The 21,540-nt window shown below is 41.8% G+C and overlaps 3 protein-coding genes across 3 annotated transcripts; 1 reads left to right on the top strand and 2 right to left on the bottom strand.

Moving 5' to 3' along the window:
• Positions 1 to 261: 261 nt before the first annotated feature.
• On the bottom strand, positions 262 to 3,076 carry LOC109872910 (small nuclear ribonucleoprotein Sm D2). Its single transcript, XM_020464338.2, has 3 exons — positions 2,896 to 3,076; positions 2,270 to 2,449; positions 262 to 1,403 (listed from the first exon to the last, which is right to left on the bottom strand). Coding segments are annotated over exons 1-3 (366 nt in total). The 5' UTR covers positions 2,898 to 3,076; the 3' UTR covers positions 262 to 1,219.
• Positions 3,077 to 10,463: 7,387 nt separating this feature from the next.
• Positions 10,464 to 11,640, top strand: LOC109873393 (transcription factor Ovo-like 2). The gene is made up of 2 exons (XM_020465050.2): positions 10,464 to 10,647; positions 10,735 to 11,640. Exons 1-2 carry the CDS (start codon positions 10,533 to 10,535, stop codon positions 11,055 to 11,057), a joined length of 438 nt encoding a protein of 145 aa, XP_020320639.1. The 5' UTR covers positions 10,464 to 10,532; the 3' UTR covers positions 11,058 to 11,640.
• On the bottom strand, positions 11,637 to 21,093 carry LOC109872571 (sphingolipid delta(4)-desaturase/C4-monooxygenase DES2). The gene is made up of 4 exons (XM_020463853.2): positions 20,922 to 21,093; positions 20,709 to 20,828; positions 16,366 to 17,108; positions 11,637 to 13,275 (listed from the first exon to the last, which is right to left on the bottom strand). Exons 2-4 carry the CDS (start codon positions 20,788 to 20,790, stop codon positions 13,132 to 13,134), a joined length of 969 nt encoding a protein of 322 aa, XP_020319442.1. The 5' UTR covers positions 20,791 to 20,828; positions 20,922 to 21,093; the 3' UTR covers positions 11,637 to 13,131.
• Positions 21,094 to 21,540: the final 447 nt, after the last annotated feature.

Below are 21,540 nucleotides of genomic sequence, written 5' to 3'. Positions count from 1 at the left end.
AGGCGTACAAATCCTTTAACCCGTATCCTCCACTTCATCTACACCGATTGAAGTGAACTCAACAGGTTACCTCAATAAGGGATCATAGCCTTCACCTGGATTTACCTGGTCAGTCTAATGGAAAGAGCAGGTGTTCCTAATGTTTTGTACACTGTGTACTTAACCATTTTGTCCTTTCTAGCATGGCCATCAAGCGACTTCCACAAGATGGCTCGTTTTGCAGGTTTTCTTCATTTACATTAAATGCATGGATTTCAGAGATATAGAACAAAAACATTTGTTTATTAAAATATTAAACAAAGAGAAAAAAACAATATGTTCCTTGTAGGAATTTTATCACCGCCTCAATAATAAAACAGGCCGATATCAGATTGGAGCTTTGAGTACAAAATTCAGCAGTTTGAAAAACTATGACAAGATCAGACAATAATATTAATTTGTCTCCATTATGTGTGTTGGATGTTGGAATCATATCAAACAATATTAAATCATAACATAAGAGGGGTCATGTTCAAAAGGGCAACTTAAGGTCACATATGGTCAAACTAATCTCTCAGCTCTAACAGGTTGGAAGAAATCAATTCTGATTTAGTTGATGTCCTGTTGCAGAGCACTTTTTGAAAACTTGGGCCTTACTGAAAGAGATCCAATATCCATGATTAATCGAGTTCTGAGCCGAATTCAGTAAGCAGAAATATACAAAGTGTTGGAGAAATTCCACCACTACTAAGAGTTTCTCCATGTCATGCTTACAGAACTTGACCCAGGGCCACGTTTAGTAGTCAAACATCGTGGAACGTTTAATATAGAAATGTAATGAATAGAGCTGACGTGATTCCTTATTCTAGACGTCAGAGACGATGTTTGTTCCACATTGTATATTTATATCTAAATGTTCCACAACATTGTGGCCTGTTGAACGCAGCCCTGGTGTGGAGAGCAAACAGATTGAAAAGACCGAGTGACTAAAACAATCTCATGTACTTGACAAATGCTGTGGAACATTTTAGATTGATGTGACTGCTCATTCTAAAAAGGGGCTTGAACATTCCACAACATTGTGTCCTGATGAACATTTCCCTGCTCATGTAGTTTCTCAGCTAAAGCAGGGTAGTATTCACTAGAAACCAAACAGAAGAAAACTGACCAAAACGGGGCGGGATGGTGGGTACTAATTATTATGACCCAGTGTGGTACAGACTTTGGGTGAGATATCAGTCTACTTCCCCCCAGTCCCAGTGATAAGAGGGTTCCTCAACACAACAATGACAGAGTCCCCTCTCAGAAACATCTTAGAGATGTACCGGTCCTTGTTCACTGGCTTGGACTTCTTTTTCCCCTTGCCACTCTTCGGGACCTCTGTCCACATCTCCTTCACATTCTCCAACACCATGTTGCAGTGCCTACATAGAGAGAAGACCATGTGAAATTATACAGAACAAAAATATAAAGCGCAACAGGCAACAATTTAGTTACAGTTTATATAAAGGCCCTTTATTTTAGGGCCACTTCATTAAGTCCCAATCTAAGGATTTCAGCCAGCCCAGCCAATCAGAATGAGTTTTTCCACACAAAATGGCTTTATTAGACAGAAAACTCCCCAGCACCCTCCCGCAAACGATCCCGCAGCTGAAGAAGCCAGATGTGGAGGTCCTGGGCTGGCGTGGTTACACGTGGTCTGCGGTTGTGAGGCTGGTTGGGCGTACTGACAAATTCTCTAAAACGACGTTGGAGGCAGCTTATGGTAGAGAAATTAACATTAAATTCTCTGGCAACAGCTCTGGTGGAAATTCCTGTAGTCAGCATGCCAATTGCATGCTCCCCCAAAACTTTAAACATCTGTGGCATTGTGTTGTGACAAAACTGCACATTCTAAAGAGGCCTTGTCCCCAGCACAATGTGCACCTATGTAAAGATCATGTTAAATCAGCTTCTTGATATGCCACACCTGTCAGGTGGATGGATTATCTTGACTAAGAAGAAATGCTTACTAAGAGGGATGTAAACAAACTTGTCCACAAAATGATTGAAATACACTTTTAGTTGCGCCTAGAACATTTCTGGGATTTTTTAAATTTTAGCCCATGAAACATGGCACTAACACTTTACATGTTGCATTTATATTTTTGTTCAGTGTACACGCTAATTGAAATGGGTTTTGGGAACCAAGTAATAGAATAATCCAAACAAGACATGAGGTCATGATCTGGAAGGTGTGGGAAAAGTAGTTTATTTTCTGCCATTTTCAGTTACTCATTCAATTCATTACCTGTCGAAGGCTTTGACTCGTCCAAGTAGCTTTTTGTTGTTGCGGCAGTTGACGAGGACTTGTGTGTTGCTTTTCACGGACTGGGTGAGCACAGACAGTGGTCCAGTGTTGAATTCTTCCTCCTCTCGTTTCTGCAACTCTTCTGGAGTCATCTCAGACTTGGGTTTATTCAGCAAACTCCTAGAAAGACCAAATAACATATGTCAAAATGCATAATCTAAAACCTAGCTATAGGTATTAGTTAGGTAACTAAAATGTGCAAAATATTAATAACATGGGATTTATATAGCTCTTTTCAAGGACCCAAAGTCGATAAACAATTGTAGAAAATAGACTAAACAAAAACCTGCATAATGATGAGGTCAAAGGGAAAGAGTAACAAAGTTAAACCTTACCTCATTATTTTGTTTAGCTATCAATAATGGTTAGCGAGCTAGTTCTCTATAACTTGCAGCTAACGTGAGCAATTCAGATTCAAGCACACTAACGTTAGCTAGCTAGCCTGTATAAGAACGATTCAGTAAACTTTGAGCAAGCTCATTACAACCAAATCCCAGCACACATTGCAAAACAAACGCATTTAGTTGATACATTAAATGAATACTCAACTGCACTCTTGAACTTACATGTTTGTGAATTGGTGTTATTTCTGTTCTGAATGAATGAGGAGAAAATTCTTTCGGACTGAAAACGTTGCGCGAAAAATACCAAATACTTCCGGGTAAATTAAAGGCTCCTCTGCAGTCCTAACAATGGACACAATGTGGCGGCATCTACTGGCAAGGAGTATAAATGCTACTACACTACAGCTCATTCATTCATTTCTCCCCAAATATATTTCAGGTATTGATTGAGATATACATGTCAATTAAGGTTTTGTATCGTATTGATCTCAAAATAGCAACAATGGGTAGCATAACCGTTTTTGCATTCACCCTTCCTTGCCCTATGGTTAGCATTGTACTGAAAATTGCATGTCATTGTGACTACTCATCTTGTGGTAATCCATCCCTATGATCATGATTAACTGAACAAGATATAAGAAGTATTGTGAAATCTTATTTTAAAAAACGCCTTAACAGACACTTTTACAGATACAAAGTTGACAACATAGGCACCATCATTCCTTGGCATGTCTTTTGAAACGGTGATATCACACACACACACACACACACACACACACACACACACACACACACACACACACACACACACACACACACACACACACACACACACACACACACACACACACACACACACTCTGGTGTCACCTATGTAGTTCTCTTTCTCATCCCTTTCAGTAAAATAATTAGCTAAGGGCGTGGCTCACACCGCAGACACAGATATTTAACAGTCAAACATGCCCTCTCTTTCCTTCGTGTTCAGACTGGTCAGCGCAAATTTAACTATGCAAATAAGACCTAGTGTAGTATCTGCGTATCTGTGCTGGTACTTTGAGTCTTTTATGTCTTTCATCGTCGTCAATAAGTTTAAACCGACTTGGTCCACTCATCTCACACACAAGAGACGATCTACTGACGTGCAAATGCAGTGCTTTGTGTGACTCCACATGATCTCTGCCTGATTTAGGCTATGTAGCAGTAGTAGGCTTGTTCTCACAAAAAAGTGTCATACAAGTTTAATAATTTAATTGATTAATAATGGAATTGAAATAGGAAATATGGCAACATTTTCAAATTTTTCTGAAATCAGAGAATGCATTTTAGAGCAGTCAGTTTCAGTGGATTTATTTCTCTCTATCTCGCTCTCTCTCTCTCTGGTGTGGATCTCCTATTGATTTGCATGCTGCATCATACATTTGCATACAGTTACAGCGCAGCTCTGGAGGACATCAGGACACAGTACAGTCAACAGTCTTCTGGTTGTCTGAAAGAGGCAGCCATCCCCGCAAACCTTTTCAATCAACTTTGTTTCACCGTCATTTTAACAAAACAAATCTCGATTTTTCCTTCTGATGATGTTGAATCAAAGTGGAAAAGTGATTTGATTTGAAAGAAGTCATCAACGTAAAGAAGTTTTGGAAATGTCCAATCAAACGTAGGCCTAAATAGAAATTTGACGTTGAATTTAAGTCTGTGCCCAGTGGAATGTCTGTCAAACCTGTCTACAGGAGCCTGTAGGAATGACATATTCAACTACATGGAACATTTTTTTTCTCACACATACATAAAGTCAGGCATGATGACTGTTGTACAACCATTATGTGAATGTTTCAAACCTCTGTATCTGTGAATGAGTGAGTATAAATGCAGGTTTTAATCGCAGATACAGTATATTAGCTAACAACATACTTTCAACAGATTCTCCCCTTTAGTAAGTCTGAAGAATAGGGAGGGACACTCAGCTCTTGAAATCACTTTGTTGTATTTTTTATGTGTGATTATTTTGTGATTATTCATAAATTATATGCTCACAAGCAGAGACTTAAGACAAAGGAAAGAACAATATCAATAATACCATCCCACCCCCTCCCTCAGGACCTCCCCAACCCTTGTTAGCTTTACCTTACAGCCAGTGGTGTAAAGTACTGAAGTAGAAAATCATTTAAAGTACGTTTAAGTCGTTTTTTGTTGATATTTGTACTTTACTTTAGGATTTACATTTTTGCCGACTTTTACTGTTACTTCATTACATTCCTAAGGAAAACAATGTACTTTTTACATTTTCCTTGACACCCAAAGTACTCGTTACATTTTGCCATGAAAATTGTCCAATTCAAACACTTTTCAAGAAAACATCCCTGGTCATCCTTACTGCCTATGTTCTGGTGGACTCACTAAACACAAATGCTTAGTTTGTAAATTATGTCTGAGTGTTGGACTGTGCCCCTGGCAATCCGTAAATAAAAAACAAGAAAATTGTGCCGTCTGGTTTGATTAATATAAGGAATTTGAAATGATTTATACTTTTACTTTTGATACTTAACTATATTTTAGCACTTCCATTTACTTTTGATACTCAAGAATATTTAAAACCAAATACTTTTACACTTTTCCTCAAGTAGAATTATATTGGGTGACTTTCACTTTTATTTCAGTCATTTTCTATTAAGTAATTTTCTATAACTTTTACTCAAGTATGACAATTGAGGTACTTTTTCCACCACTGCTTACAGCACGTATCGAACTCATTCCACGGAGGAACGAGTGTCTGCAGGTTTTCGCTCCTCCCTTGTACTTGATTGATTAATTAAGGTCACTAATTAGTAAGGAACTCCCCTCATCTGGTTGTCTAGGGCTTATTTGAAATGAAAAAACTAAAAACAGCAGACAGTCGGATGTCTATGGAATGAGTTTGACACCCCTGCCTTACTGAAGCAACCTCTGAGGCTTACACTTTTTCTACTGACAGTTTATGAAGACAATTGAAAACCTTTCTAAGGTGAAGGATTCTCTTGCTCTGGTGTTGGGATGTTTTTCTGTTGACCTCTATGGCATTTGCATGTTGGGGTTTCGTGTCTGGCTGCTGCAGCTGTATTTGCCATTCAGAGTCCAGTGAAATGAGCCAAACAGAGTTCTGTTTCTCTCTCTCTCTCTGTTTCTATCTCTCTCTCTCTCTCTCTGATGTGCCAATGGTTAAAGTACAAAAGGGAAAATAAAAAACACAAATATTGGTTGTATTTACAATGGTGTTTGTTCTTCACTGGTTGCCCTTTTCTCGTGGCAACAGGTCACAAATCTTGCTGCTGTGATGGCACACTGTGGAATTTCACCCAGTAGATATGGGAGTTTATCAAAATTGGATTTATTTTCAAATTCTTTGTGGATCTGTTTAATCTGAGGGAAATATGTGTCTCTAATATGGTCATACATTGGACAGGAGGTTAGAAAGTGCAGCTCAGTTTCCACCTCATTTTGTGGGAAGTGTGCACTTAGCCTGTCTTCTCTTGAGAGCCATGTCTGCCTTTCTCAAATTGTAATTTTTTAAAATGTTTACCTTTATTTAACCAGTCAAGTCAGTTAAGAACAAATTCTTATTTTAAATGACGGCCTAGGAACAGTGGGTTAACTGCCTGTTCAGGGGCAGAACAACAGATTTGTACCTTGTCAGCTCTGGAGTTTGAACTTGCAACCTTCTGGTTACTAGTCCAACGCTTTAACCACTAGGCTACCCTGCCGCCCCTTTCTAGCAAGGCTATGCTCACTGAGTCTGCACATAGTCAAAGCTTTCCTTAATTATGGGTCAGTCACAGTGGTCAGGTATTCTGCCGCTGTGTATTCTCTGTTTAGGGCCAAATAGCATTCTAGTTTGCTCAGTTTTTTTGTTAATTCTTTCCAATGTGTCAAGTAATTATCTTTTTGTTTTCTCATGATTTGGTTGGGTCTAATTGTGCTGCTGTCCTGGGGCTCTGTAGGGTGTGTTTGTGTTTGTGAACAGAGCCCCAGGACCAGCTTGCTTAGGGGACTCTTCTCCAGGTTCATCTCTATGTAGGGGATGGCTTTGTTATGGAAGGTTTGGGAATCGCTTATTTTTAGGTGGTTATAGAATTTAACGGTTCCTTTCTGGATTTTGATAATTAGTGGGTATCGGCCTAATTCTGCGCTGCATGCATTATTTGGTGTTCTACGTTGTACACAGAGGATATTTTTGCAGAATTCTGCGTGCAGAGTCTCAATTTGGCGTTTTGGTTGGTGAGCGGACACCAGACCTCACAATCATAAAGGGCAATGGGCTCTATGACTGATTCAAGTATTTTTAGCTAAATCCTAATTGCTATGTTGAAATTTATGTTCCTTTTGATGGCATAGAATGCCCTTCTTACCTTGTCTCTCAGATCGTTCACAGCTTTGTGGAAGTTTCTCTCTCTCCCTGTTTCTCTCTCTCCCCATCTCTCTCTCTCTCCCTCCCCTTGTCTGTCTGTCTGTCTGTCTGTCTGTCTGTCTGTCTGTCTGTCTGTCTGTCTGTCTGTCTGTCTGTCTGTCTGTCTGTCTGTCTGTCTGTCTCTGTCTGTCTGTCTGTCTGTCTGTCTGTCTCTGTCTGTCTGTCTGTCTGTCTGTCTGTCTGTCTGTCTGTCTGTCTGTCTGTCTGTCTGTCTGACTGTCTGACTGTCTGTCTGTCTGTCTGTCTGTCTGTCTGTCTCTCTCTCTCTCTCTCTCTCTCTCTCTCTCTCTCTCTCTCTCTCTCTCTCTCTCTCTCTCACTCTCCCCTTGTCTCTCTCTCTCCCCCTATCCCTCCCTCCCTCCCTCTCTCTCTCTCTCTCTCTCTCTCTCCCCTTGTCTCTCTCTCCCATTGTCTCTCTCTCTCTCTTTCCCTCTCTCTCTCTCTCTCTCTCTCTCTCTCTCTCCCCTTGTCTCTCTCTCTCTCCCCCTATCCCTCCCTCCCTCTCTCTCTCTCTCTCTCTCTCTCTCTCTCTCTCTCTCTCTCCCCTTGTCTCTCTCTCTCTCTTTCCCTCTCTCTCTTTCCCTCTCTCTCTTTCCCTCTCTCTCTCTCTCTCTCTCTCTCTCTCTCTCTCCCCTTGTCTCTCTCTCTTTCCCTCTCTCTCTCTCTCTCTCTCTCTCTCTCTCTCTCTCTCTCTCTCTCTCTCTCTCTCTCTCTCTCTCTCTCTCTCTCTCTCTCTCTCTCTCTCTCTCTCTCTCTCTCTCTCTCTCTCTCTCTCTCCTCCCTCCCTCCCTCCCTCCCTCCCTCCCTCCCTCCCTCCCTCCCTCCCTCCCTCCCCTTGTCCGTCTCTCCCTCTCTCTCTCTCCCCTTGTCTCTCTCTCTCCCTGAAATACTTTTTGGTCCAGGACTCGGCTTATTATGTAGATACCAATAACATAGAAAAAGGTAGCCTGACACACTGGGCGCGTGCCAATAATATCACCTTTCTCCTGAAGTGTGCACTCGTTCACTACTTCCCATAAGTGTAAAAGCTTTATGAAGCTTTTTTGATCAGTGAAGGTGTAGATTAGGTGGAGTTTTCAACATATTTCTTATACCAATCATTTCCTTTCAGTTCCATCATTCATTCCAATGACAGTTTGTTTCCAGTGAATCCTGAATGGCAGTTTGAATGGAGGTGGTTTGAATGGAGGAATATCTGTGCATTCACCTGCCACATTCACCTGTCTATTTACAGAATAATTCACTCAATAAATCAACAGCCATGAGTGGGGATGGAACGCTTACAAGTGTTATTCGTTTCTCTAAACCGAGCAGTCAACGGAGGACAAACAGTAGAGGAGTTAGCCCTTTCTATTGCATTTGAATGGCCATTGTCTGAGACCAAAATCCACCAGACAATACGAGCAGGGGGGAGAAGAAAAGGCAGTGGCTCTTCTGTGCGTGCTCCTGTTACTCCGACCGGGCCCTCTGTCCAGGCACAGCCGGGTCCACATTTGCATGACAGGGTCCACTTGAATGTGGAGGCCAGATTCTCACTGCCTGGCATGCAAAACCAGTGGGGGACCAGTTAAAAGAGGCGCACGCGCACAGTCAACGCAGGTGTGCACCAGTAAAAAAGCCTCCCCCCTCCGCAACCCCACCCCGCCCCAACCATCTAAATGAGTGTTATGGAAATGAGCGCTGTGATTTTCTTGAGCTACCTGGACAGAGGTTGGATAGAGGGTATTGGCACGATGGTGAGGGGATGGCCAACGGTGAGTGGGGGGGGGGGGGGGGGGGGGGGGTGTAAGGTGATACATGGTCCTGTAGCTGAACACAAAACCAAAGTGGTGGGACGCAGGAGCATTTGACAGTAGCCTCAGAGTCAGAAAGTAGCAGATTCATACAGAGACGAGAGAGAGAGAGAGAGAGAGAGAGAGAGAGAGAGAGGATGCCACGGTCGTTCCTACTGAATAAGAAAAAGAAGAAACAGGGGGCATGTGGAGGATGGAGGTGGAGAGACCCAGAGCAGACAGACTGGAAAGAGGACAACAGAACAGGTCAGTTCGGGATATGTTTATTCATATTGTTCAAGAAGACAAGGATTCTTCTTATTTTTCTTCTTCTTCTACTACTGTTGTAAATAGTAGTATCTGAGAAAATAGTAAATGTGTGCAAAAAAAGGGAAAGAGAAACCACTGAACAAAAATACAAATGTAAAGTGTTGTCCATGTTTCATGTTTCATGTTTCATGTTTCATGAGCTGAAATAAAAGATCCCAGAAATGTTCCATACACACAAAAAGCTTATTTCTCTCAAATTGTTTGGAACAAATTTGTTTACATCCCTGTTAATGAGCATTTCTCCTTCGCCAAGATAATCCTTCCACCTGACAGGTGTGGCATATCAATAAGCTGAATAAATAGCATGATCGTTATACAGGTCACCTTGTTCTGGGACAATAAAAGACCACTCTAAAATGTGCCGTTTTGTCACACAACACAATGCCACAGATGTCTGAATTGTAGGACTTCCGGTGTGTTGGAACATTGTTCTTTTGTTTGATCATTACTGTATTTATTACAACATATCATTTTTGTTCAAGAAACCCTAATAATAATATATTCATTTATACAGACAATCCATATTTGCATTTAGTTTGAGTTTTATTGTTGTCATTTGTAGGGAAGTTACAGGTTTGTTTTTGTCAGAGGACAGAATATTATAGAATAGCCTCACAGGCAGTTTGATACTGGTGTTGCCTCATAGGTTGGTTATTTCTTATGAATGTCTAGGCGTGTTTTGAGTGTGTGTCTCTTACCTTTTCAGTGTGTGAGAATGCTGAGGTGCAGTCTACAACAGTCACCTGCCCTGACTTCCCTAAACCTGTGGTTCTGCCTGAGCCAGCTACCCCCTCCTCAGTATCAGGACTAGTACCAGGACCATTACCAGGGGAAGGACCAGAGGTCGGGCCAGACAGGGGCCAAGATTGGTCCAATCTCCTGTCCCGGACCATGAGCCAGCACCAGGGTCATTTCTACCACCCTGCTACACTGGCACTGGCATCCCGAGCCAAGGTAAACTTCCACTGCATTTCTATGAGACATTGGTGTCTATGAGATGTCTGTTGGTTGCTGTGAAACACAGTTATGTATAGGTGGATAGTCTCGGAATGCCATCCTTCCAAGTCGTGTTCATCACTCAGAGGAAACCTGGAAAACTTAGCGATATGCTGTAAAAGGAGGTTCACAACTCATGAAAAACCATGTTTGACTGAATGTGTCCTAGAGTCCCTTATGAAAGAGCTGACAGTAAATTGAAGCAGTGCCTGTGTCTTAACCTCCGCGTCCCTTCTCTCACTCAGCCCCGCCCCCGTGTACCCCCCAGCTCGGGTGACTTCCTGTGTTCGGTGTGTCACAAGGTGTTTCCCCTGCAGCGCATGTTGACGCGTCACCTCAAGTGCCACAGCATGGTGAAGAGACACCCCTGCCGCTACTGTGGCAAGGGCTTCAATGACACCTTCGACCTCAAGAGGCACATGCGCACACACACAGGTGAGGTGTGAAAACAGACACACACACTGCTCAGTCTTAACCCCCCCCACACACACACTCTCCTCACCCTCTCTCCCCTCCCACCAGGTATCCGTCCGTACCGTTGTGAGCTATGTGACAAGGCCTTCACACAGCGCTGCTCCCTTGAATCCCACCTGAGGAAGATCCATGGCGTGCGCCAGCAGTACGCCTACCGCCAGCGCCGCTCCAAGATCTTTGTGTGCGAGGACTGTGGCTACACATCCAACCGTCCCGAAGAGTACTTCCTCCACGTGCGCCAGTGCCACCCGGGCAGCCCCGCCCTGCGGCGCTACTACCGGCGCCAGGCACATGAGGGCACCAACAACGTGCCTACCGATCACAAACTCAGTCCCTTCTTGATGTATCCCACTGGGTACTATGTGGGTTGATTTAAACTCCTGGGTGAAGATTCGCTAATAACATTCAAGTGTGCTATTCGGTTTCTGCCTTAGTCAATTCCTTCGTTGTAACCTTGCCACAGAGCAGAAACAGGCTAGTATCAACGCTAACACATCAATTTTACAGTAAGGTGAATGGACATTATGTTTGGGGTTATTCCCCACCCAGTCAGTGCCTGGCCAGTAGGCCAAAATAACATTAAAAATCATCAGCATTGGTGTGGCTATTTTAAAAACTCCACCTCCTGGTGTCCACTTTAGGTAATGCAGAGAGATTAAGGAGAGGGTGTGTCTGGTCAATAGTCAACTACGGTCAATGTTGATTAAAGGTATGTTTTTGTGGAGTGGTGACTTAGATGTGTCCTTCAAAATAAATTGTATCCCTGGCACACATGCCTGTCCCTCCTCTCCTTGCCACCCATCCTCCCACCTGTACAGTTACAACCATCTCATGTTATATTGACTTGCTTCTTATTTATTTGCATGGTGTATTGCTGCTGCATGTTTGACATTTCATTATATTGTGTTTTAAAGATGTGCCGCATAAAATACCAAATAAATGTTCCAATCTCAGGATAAAGTAATTTTAATCCTAATTCCAATACATTGAATGGCATGTGCTACTGTATAATACTGTATGTTACCAGGGCTGTGTTCAGGAGGGTGCAACATTACAGACCCATCAGAAATACCTTGTATAGAACAATGATTGCCTATGAGCTTTCTATCTGAATGTTATGCGACGTTACCAGGGCTGTGTTCAGTGAGGTGAAATGTTCCAAACATCATGTTCAACATATATATTTGTATGTCCAGTAGAATTGTGAATTACTAACTCTATACATTGTTTCTATCTGTAACATTTCACCTCACTGAACACAGCCCTGTTAACAGAGAGGGTCACCTTGGAGGTGAAGTTCCACTTGGGTCATGTCCCTAATAAAGTGCACTACTGTTGACCAAGGCCCATAAGGATATAGCTAAAAGTAGTGCACTATATAGGTAATAGGGTGCCATTTGGGACATAGTATTAAACCATTTTTTTTGTTGCTTTATTTAACTAGGCAAGTCAGTTAAAAAATATGTTTTAATTGTATTTACCATGACAGCCTACCCTGTATAGAGCCACATAATTAGAATTGACTTCTGGCGACAGCCCTCCATTGTGCTACCTTGTGTCATCACAAAAGCAATAAATGGAAACGATAGCTGCACCCCTCTAGGTTTTAGAACTTTGGTGTGAGCCAATCTCATGGTGCTCTATAGCTTGGCCTTTCTACACTATAATAATCTCATTATTCAATAGTATTTGCTTTCTGCAATACTCTAAAGCAGGGTACGAGAGAAGTGCATTCTATGTAAACAAGAGCCTAAAGGATTTTAGTGTTTGCTTATCATTGTATGTCAACAACCATATTTCTCTGAGGCGCAGCCAGCTAAAACAGATTGTAACTTAGGCACATATTTACTTATTGCAACACAGATCAGGGAAAAATGGTCACATTTGTACTCTAGAAGATCAAGCCAGTAAGCCATAACAATTACTAAATACTATAACAAGTTAGTTCAATATTGTGAGTTAGGAATGAGAAGTCTGAGTGAATCATTAATCCAAGATGGGATTTAGGGAACAATAAACAAATCTTTGTTATTGGACAAGTTCAAGTAGTTCATCCCATTTGGTGCATAAAGAACATGACCCAGGAAATTCATGTACAAATAGGAGACTTTTCTGGGGGCACAACTGCAACTTTTTAGATTCACCATCACAGCCATAAAGTTTATGATCAATTATTCATCACAATCAGCTGAGTACCTTTTATTCTACCCAGTATATACAATAAATCTGGATAGCATAGTTTACAGTATCTCTAAGGTAACATAACATTCAAAGGGGTTAAGAGTCTTCTCATGCTGGTGAGTTGAATGTGACACCAGCACACCAGTCTTGTCTGCAGAGTAAAAGATCTGGACAAGAAATGAGAAGCCTTTCACTCCCCGCCAGCTGGGTTGTCAAGACACTTTTGTGGAAGATCATTGGTCAGAAGATCAAGAGCACGGGCTCTTAGTCTTGCTTAGCCAATGGGAAGGTGCGTTTAATTCTGGAGTAAGGTCCAAGCGAATCACAAAACACAAAGTCCCAGAGCACCCGTGTCCATGAGTCATGCTGTGGTAAATCATCATAGAACTCTGGAGCCATCTGTTTCACCTGGACAAAAGAGGGAGTGAGATAAAGTTCATTTGAATTACAATGTGAAGGGATGAGAGTAAATAGCACAGCAATGAGAACTCACACAGAGGATGATAAACAATGGATCCATTAGTGTACAGACAAGTACACAGCCAATATTCACAAAGCATTTCAGTAAGTTCTGATCAGTTTGGCCTTTTAGATGATAATAAATAAGGTTACATGGACGGGACAGGGGCTGATCCTAGATCAGCACTCCTACTCTATGAATATTTTTTATATATATATATATACACACACACCTCACTGATTAGCTGGGCCTGGCTCCCAAGTGGGTGTGCCCACAGGTGGCTGCGCTCCTGCCCAGTCATGTGAAATCTATAGATTAGGGCCTAAATTAACGCATTATACAATGGACTGATTTCCTTCTATGAACTAACGCAGTAAAATCTTTGAAATTGTTGCATGATGCAGTTACATTTTTTGTTCAGTATATCTTTATATCATGACCCCAGGTAGAAGGGCCTAAACAAAGCTTACTCAGAGTGTGGGATACATGTTTTTTTTTTAAGGCCATCTGTACAAAGAACTAGTATACAAATTAAATTTGATTAGCTTAACCAGTGGGAGAGACTAGGGCATTTCAAGATGCCAATAGTTTGAGGAAAAGTGAGACTCTGAAACATAAAACGTGTCAAACAGGTTGTGAAATATCCCTGTACCCATTGTAACAAAAGTAATAAATGGGGTAAAACATACCAGGAGAACATTGTTCAAACACATTACCGCTTGTGTCCTGTCAGTTGTTTAATTTATGTATGAGCCACATGCCTGTAACCAGAAAACTAAAAAATGTCCACTCCTAACAAGAATGAAATTCAAAACATTAACAATCCTAAAATATGGTATAAGCTGTCAAACTACGTCATTAAGTCAGGATAGAACTAGACCAACCAGATCAGATCTCTTTCATAAGGCTTACATCACCCTGTCATTCTAGCATTTCTGTCTGCCTTTGTCTTGTCTAACTGTCATAACAGGACCGTCTGACAAGTAGGCCTACAAGTTATTAAACAATGTTCACATTGGCAGTTTGAAGTGACTCAAATAAAATTGCCTAGCCGATTGTTCATTTTCCTGCAGTCTGAACAGCCAGAAATCACATGGAATCTGATCCATTTCAAACCATCGAGCTTGTTAATTGTTTACAAAACAAATTTGTGAATGTGCTACAACAAATTTGTGAATGTGCTAAAGAGCTAGCTTGTTGACTGCCTTGGCTAGCCAATAAGGACTTGATTAGAAAGTTGGATCATCTTATCCTTTGAAGCTTTAAAAGTGTTCTTACGATATGATTTTGAACATTCAGAGCAACGTCAATGGCTGGCATTGTTCACCTTAACTTCTGGGTGATATGAAGCACAAGCACCAATCAGCCTACACCACTGTGCACACATCCCATCACTACCATGACTACAGTAGCCATGTCAGAAAATGACTGCTGTCTGAAAAAAAAACACAAAAAAAACACTAACAAAAAAAACACATTGTCACTTGTAACTTTGTTTGGACAGTCAGTATTCCAAAACGTATTTGAAAAAGAGCATTACGTTCTGCAGTGTGAACAAGGCTTTAGATACTGTATTAACAGAATAGGAACACCACTATGGCCAGGTGGGAAAACATAGGGGTGGGCCTCCAGCATTCCTCCACAGTTTATGACTGAAACTCATATCTAGAGGCTTGTTGTGAGGCATCATGGGATTTGTTCCATAACTGAGGTTTTATAACATTTTATTTTGCTTGAAGAGATAGTTCACCCAAAGTACAAAGTAACTTATTAGTTCCCATTGCATTTTAGAACCACAAAAGTCAAAGCAATGTGAAAGATTGAGCTTCACTATCTTTCAGACTGACAATGACTTGGTTCCAAATGTTTATTTTACTGTTATTAGCACAGCTGCTGGCAGTGGCTAGGTAAACAAGCCTTAAGCGTGGATTGCAGTCTCTCCTTGTCCATAAACTGCTTTCAAGGTAAGTATACAAATAAGTAACTTGGAGATATTCTCCCTGCACTGCTGAGGAGTATTTTTGTTCACGCATACAGTAGTAATAAAGGCCTCCCAAAGAAAAATGTAAAAACATTTCTTATTTACGCTGATTTTTCAGGGGGTGCTGCAGCACCCTCAGTACCACTACGCTAGGTGAGATGGTTTATTTGAAAAGACATTCATCACAACCATAACTGCTTTATTGCTCCTTATACCTCATGATCCTGTGATACTGTAAGCTAACAACTTTTACTATCTCTACAAAGACCGAGGTTCTCATTAACTGTTGTTTTGGGTGTCACCAGTCCTCCCTAATGACCACTGTACACAAACGATACAGACCTTACGACACACACACACACACACACAGCTATTTGCTCAGCGTTGTCCTTCCACCCATAACAGCAGTCAAGATGAAGCCATCTAGCCATGTGTTCTGTTTCACCACACCACTGTACTAACTTTTTCAGTATCCATTGTCCCTTTGATGTCAGTCCGTCAGCATTGCCCTGTGTCAGTGCTGATCTGGGATCAGTTTAGCTTTTTAGATCATATAAATAAGATTATATGGACAGGTGACTTACTCCGAGTCTGAGACACTATGAATATGGGCCTTGAATCTTTCACAATTGTCAGTGGAATGCCAGCAAGGTTTAGAGTTGAATGCCACGTGACTGGTGTGATTCAGCGATCATTAGGGCCAGGGGTTTGCCCTAAACGGAATGATACTGAGGGCACATTAGTCAACAGAAAACAACTGTGGCTACATTTCACCATTGATATCCTAGACAAGTTCACATCCTATATCACAATTCCCATCCAATCCAGGGTTACTTTGAAATCAATTCAAATACTTTATCTGTGCCCATTTGATGTGGTCTGGCATATTAAAGAAATAGAAAAAAAAGTCAAACCCTGCCCATCTGGCACTCCGGGAAGACTCAAGCAAACACTCAAAGTAACGAAAGATTTTAAGTATTTGAACCAAGTCTAGTTAATATCTTACAATCACCTTCATCCTAAACAATTAGTTTATCCTTCATGAAAAGTGAGTTACCTGAGGGAGCCGGCTGCCGGGGATGCTGGGAAAGTCATGGTGCTCCATGTGGTAGCCCACATTAAAGGTGATATAGTTCAGCGGCCCGTAGTACGAGTACGTCTCGATTCCGCTCAGGTACATATAGTGTTCGGCGATAAAATGCCCCGAGATCGGGTGCAGTCCCATACACAACAGCGAACCTGCTATCAGGTAGACCAGAGGCTTAAGCCCCCAGAGGTACACTATGAAAGCATTGAATGCTAGCTGCACCATTAAATTCAACAGCTCGAGCCTGCCTACAGGTTTAGGGTTGACCACCAGGGGACGAAGCGCGTAGAATAGCGGCTGCAGGAAGAGCCACAGGATCTTGCGTGCGGGGGAGCTGAAGAGACGAGCCTCCAAGTGGGTCGGGACGTCCACGTCGAGTCCATGGCCACCCAGGTAACGGTGGTGGTCCACATGGTACTTCTTGAAGCTGATGGAGTAGGGCACGCCAATTGGTAGGTTGGCGAAGATGCCAAAGAGGCGGTTGCACATAGCGTCCTTATTCCCAAAGGCCACATTGTGTGAGATGTCGTGGATGGCGAGCGTGAGAGAGTGGTTGATGCAACCGCCGAACATGTAGGCCCAGAAGATTAGCCACTTCCAGCTGAGGTCGCGTACCAGAAAGCAGCAGAGCACCTGGGTTAGGACCATGGCTGTCACCACCCACTTGAGCTGGGGGTCAGGGCCCATCAAGGACTTGATCTCCGGGTGCTTGGCTGTGGAGAGGGAGGAAAGGAGGGGGTGGTAAAACAAAAAACAAATGGAGGCACAGTATTACTTTTACACTGGTCTCTCGTGAAAGACTTAATATTATAATGCAGCTGATTTCAGAAGATGATTTGGCAGATATAAATAGTTATTGATTCCTTATTTAGAGTGTTATGACATCTAAACAGGGCTGTTCAATTCCTGTCCTGGAAGGCCAAAACACTTTGTGGACAATCGAGAGCATCCTGTCAGGCTAGATCACAGCATGGTACAGCAACTGCACCGCACTCAACCGCAAGGCTCTCCATTGGGTGGTGCAGTCTGCACAACGCATTACTGGGGGCAAACTACCTGCCCTCCATGACACTTACAGCACCCAATGTTACAGGAAGGCCAAAAAGATCAAGGACATCAACCACCTGAGCCACTGCCTGTTCCCCCGGCTACCATCCAGAAGGCGAGGTCAGTACAGGTGCATCAAAGCTGGGACCTAGAGACAGAAGCTGTTTTTCAACCTCAAGGTCATCAGACTGCTAAACAGCAATCAATAACTCAGAGGCTGCTACCTACATTGAGACCCATTCACTGGCCACTTCAATAGATCACTAGTCACTTTATACAATGCCCCTCTAATAATGTTTACATGTTACATTACTCATGTATATACTGTATTTTATACCATCTATTGCACCTTGCCTATGCCGCTCGGCCATCGCTCATCCATATACTTAGAGGTCGACCGATTATGATTTTTCAACACCGATACCGATTATTGGAGGACCAAAAAAAGCGGATACCGATTAATCTGACAATTTATTAAATATATTTGTAATAATGACAGTTACAGCAATACTGAATGAACACTTATTTTAACTAAATATAATTCAAATAAAAATCTATTTAGTCTCAAATAAACATTTTCAATTTGGTTTTAATGCAAAAACAGTGTGGAGAAGAAAGTAAAAGTGCAATATGTGCCATGTAAAAAAGCTAACGTTTAAGTTCCTTGCTCAGAACATATGAAAGCTGGTGGTTCCTTTTAACAGTCTTCAAAATTCCCAGTTAAGAAGTTTTAGGTTGTTGTTATTAGGACTATTTCTCTATACCATTTGTATTTCATATACCTTTGACTATTGGATGTTCTTATAGCCACTGTAGTACTGCCAGCCTAATCTCGGGAGTTGATAGGCTTGAAGTCATAAAGAGCTGTGCTGCAAGCATTGCGAAGAGCTGCCGGCAAACGCAGGAAAATGCTGTTTGAATGAATGCTTACGAGCCTGCTGTTGCCTGCCACCGCTCAGTCAGACTTAAATATAATAAAACACACAGAAATACGAGCCTTAGGTCATTAATAAATGGTCAAATCCAGAAACTATCATTTCGAAAGAAAAAAAAAAAAACGTATTCTTTCAGTGAAATACAGAACCGTTCCATTTTTTATCAAACGGGTGGCATCCAGATGTGCAATGTAACAGCAATATTTATACAACATTCAATGTTGTGTCATAATTATGTAAAATTCTAGCAAATTAATTATGGTCTTTGTTAGGAAGAAAATGGTCTTCACAGTTTGCAACGAGCCAGGCGGCCCAAACTGCTGTATATACCCAGAATGCAAGAGAAGTGACAACTTCCCTCGTTAATATTGCCTGCTAACATGAATTTATTTTAACTAAATATGCAGTTTTTAAAAAAAAACACTTGTGTACTGATTTTAAGAAAGGCATTGATGTTTATGGTCAGGTATATTGGTGCAACAGTGCTTTTTTTTAGCAAATGCGCTTGTTAAAAATCACCCGTTTGGCAAAGTAGGCTGTGATTCGATGATAAATTAACAGGCATTGCATTGATTATTTGCAACGCAGGACAAGCTAGTTAAACTAGTAATATCGTCAACCATGTGTAGTTAACTAGTGATTGTTAAGATTGTTTTTTTTATAAGATAAGTTTAATGCTAGCTAACAACTTACCTTGGCTCCTTGCGGCACTCGCGTAACAGGTGGTCAGCCTGCCACCCAGTGTCCCCGTGGAGTGCAATGTAATCAGCGCCCAAAAATGCTGATTACCGGTTATGACTTGAAATTGGCCCCAATTAAATCGTCCGACCTCTAATACTTAGATATACACAATCTCATTCACCCCTTTAGATGTGTGTATTAGGGAATTGTTGGATATTACTGCACTGTCGGAACAAGAAGCACAAGCATTTCGCAACACTCGCATTAACATCTGCTAACCGTGTGTGTGACAAATAAAATTTGATTTGGATATTGAACAACCCTTTGACTCCTGGCTGTCCCCAGTCCACCTGGTTGTGCTGCTGCTCCAGTTTCAACTGTTCTGTCTGCAGCAATGAAACCCTGACCTGTTCACCGGACGTGCTACCCTGTCCTGGACCTGCTGTTTTCAACTCTCCCTACTGCCTCGACCTCTGAATGCTTGTCTATGAAAAGCAAACTGACATTCACTCCTGAGGTGCTGACCTGTTGCACTCGCTACAACCACTGATTATTATTTGACCCTGCTGGTCATCGATGAACCTTTCAAAATCTTGAAGAACAATTTGGCCATGTACTCTTAGAATCTCCACTCGGCACAGCCTGAAGAGGACTGGCCACCCCTCAGAGCCTGGTTCCTCTCTAGGTTTCTGCATTTCTAAGGAGTTTTTCCTAGCCACTGTGCTTCTACATCGCTTGCTGTTTGGGGTTTTAGGCTGGTTTCTGTATAAGCACTTTGTGACAACTGCTGATGTATTTATGAAGCCCTTTTTACAAATACAAAATTTAAACCTCCAATAAAATGTATTTAAAATCTGAGTAATCTCAGACACATTGGCCAACAGAATCATACAATGACGTACATCTGTCCATTGGGCTAAACTCAAATCAAAATTATGGGACTGCAATTTAGGAAATAAACTTAAAGCTAACTAATAGTATGAATATTTGTCTGTAGCGCCTCAGAGCAAGATGGCCAAAATCATTCAAATAAAGAAGCTCCCATTCAAAAGTAGGATCTGCATTTCCTCACCTTGAACCCAAGTTTCCCACTACTTAGCAAGGAAAACTTGTCTTACCTGTCAAACAGGTGGTTACACCAGTTTCAGTCTTGACTATATCCTGTGCCTCTAAGACAATATTTACTAGGCTATAGATAACAGGAGGAATACACGAGTAGTAGGATGTCATGTCCCAAGAAATCAAAATACATGATAACCTATACTTTATCAGTCAAGTGGTCATTGATGTAGGATGTGAATGATGGTGATCACTCGTCATCATTGCATGGGAACGGCATCTTTCTGGTGGTACAACATGATCAGGCTTCATTGAATTAAGAGTAAATCAGTGAAAACATGCATAACCAATGGTTAAAGAAAAAGTGATGAATTAAAAAAAGTTAGAGACTATGTAAAATCTTATCCATATTGTGAAATTTACATAGCCTAGTTAGACTATATGGCTAAGCCTAAGGAAGCATCTGTTGGATTTTACAGGAGTAAACAAACATTTATGACATTCGACAAGACAACAAAATGACATTCCTTTGGCCAATGTATTTTTGAGCAGTAGGCGATTGAAACAGACGTCAGAGAATGGGCTGCTTACCTAATATCTGCTTCCTCCGACTACAGTGCGGTTGCTCCGTATATACCCACTCGAAGTCATCCCTCGTTACCGTGTTCCCCATCTCTTGCTTGCGGTAGGACTATCTGCCAGTTCTCCAAGCTGTTATCACAAAAAAAACGTAGTAGAGACACACAGTCCGCCTGTACAAAAAGGCGGGGGAAAATGAAGAGGAAAGATCCAAGTTGCTCGTACCAAACACCCCCGTCCACAGGTAGGCTATAAGGTCATACAGATAGACTGCGACACGCCTAATTAAGTGGGCGCACTTTCACGACAGTTGGTTAAACAGGTAAATGCCAAAATAGTGGAAACATTTGAGTAAATGAGGGATACAAAGTATATTGAAAGCAGGTGCTTCCAAACAGGTGTGGTTCCTGAGTTAATAAAGAAATTAACATCCCATCATGCTTAGCGTCATGTATAAAATGCTGGGAAGGCCATTATTTTGGCTACCATGGCTTTGCCGCCATAGGATGACAATTCACCCAATCCCAGGGCATTAGTGGTCACTGACTGGTTTGATGAGCATGAAAATGATATAAACCATATGCCATGGCCATCTCAGATCTCAACTCAGTTGAACAATTAAGGGAGTTTCTGGAGTGGCACCTGAGACAGCATTTTCCACCACCATCAACAAACAACCAAATTATGGAATTGTTGGTGGAGGAATGGTGTCGAATCACTACAATAGAGTTCCAGACACTTATAGAATCAATGCCAAGGTGTATTGAAGCCTCTCTTGCTCGTGGTGGCCCAATGCCCTATTAAGACATTTGGTGTTTCCTTAATTTAGTCAGTTACCTGTATA

This window comes from Oncorhynchus kisutch, linkage group LG28, assembly GCF_002021735.2.
Source record: "Oncorhynchus kisutch isolate 150728-3 linkage group LG28, Okis_V2, whole genome shotgun sequence".
NCBI lineage: Eukaryota > Metazoa > Chordata > Actinopteri > Salmoniformes > Salmonidae > Oncorhynchus > Oncorhynchus kisutch.
Note: the sequence above shows the minus strand (reverse complement) of the source record. Positions and strands in the feature narration are given on the sequence as shown.

Excerpts from the sequence above, each read along its gene's own strand:
- LOC109872910 (XM_020464338.2), bottom strand. Across the intron at positions 1,404-2,269 it reads CGAGTCAAAGCCTTCGACAG|GCACTGCAACATGGTGTTGG; the intron begins GTAATGAATTGA and ends CTCTCTATGTAG.
- LOC109873393 (XM_020465050.2), top strand. The coding sequence starts at position 10,533 with ATGTTGACGCGTCACCTCAAGTGCCACAGCATGGTGAAGAGACACCCC. Across the intron at positions 10,648-10,734 it reads GCACATGCGCACACACACAG|GTATCCGTCCGTACCGTTGT; the intron begins GTGAGGTGTGAA and ends CCCTCCCACCAG.
- LOC109872571 (XM_020463853.2), bottom strand. The coding sequence starts at position 20,790 with ATGGGGAACACGGTAACGAGGGATGACTTCGAGTGGGTATATACGGAG. Across the intron at positions 17,109-20,708 it reads TCGGAGGAAGCAGATATTAG|CCAAGCACCCGGAGATCAAG; the intron begins GTAAGCAGCCCA and ends CCCTCTCCACAG. Across the intron at positions 13,276-16,365 it reads CCGGCAGCCGGCTCCCTCAG|GTGAAACAGATGGCTCCAGA; the intron begins GTAACTCACTTT and ends TCTTTTGTCCAG.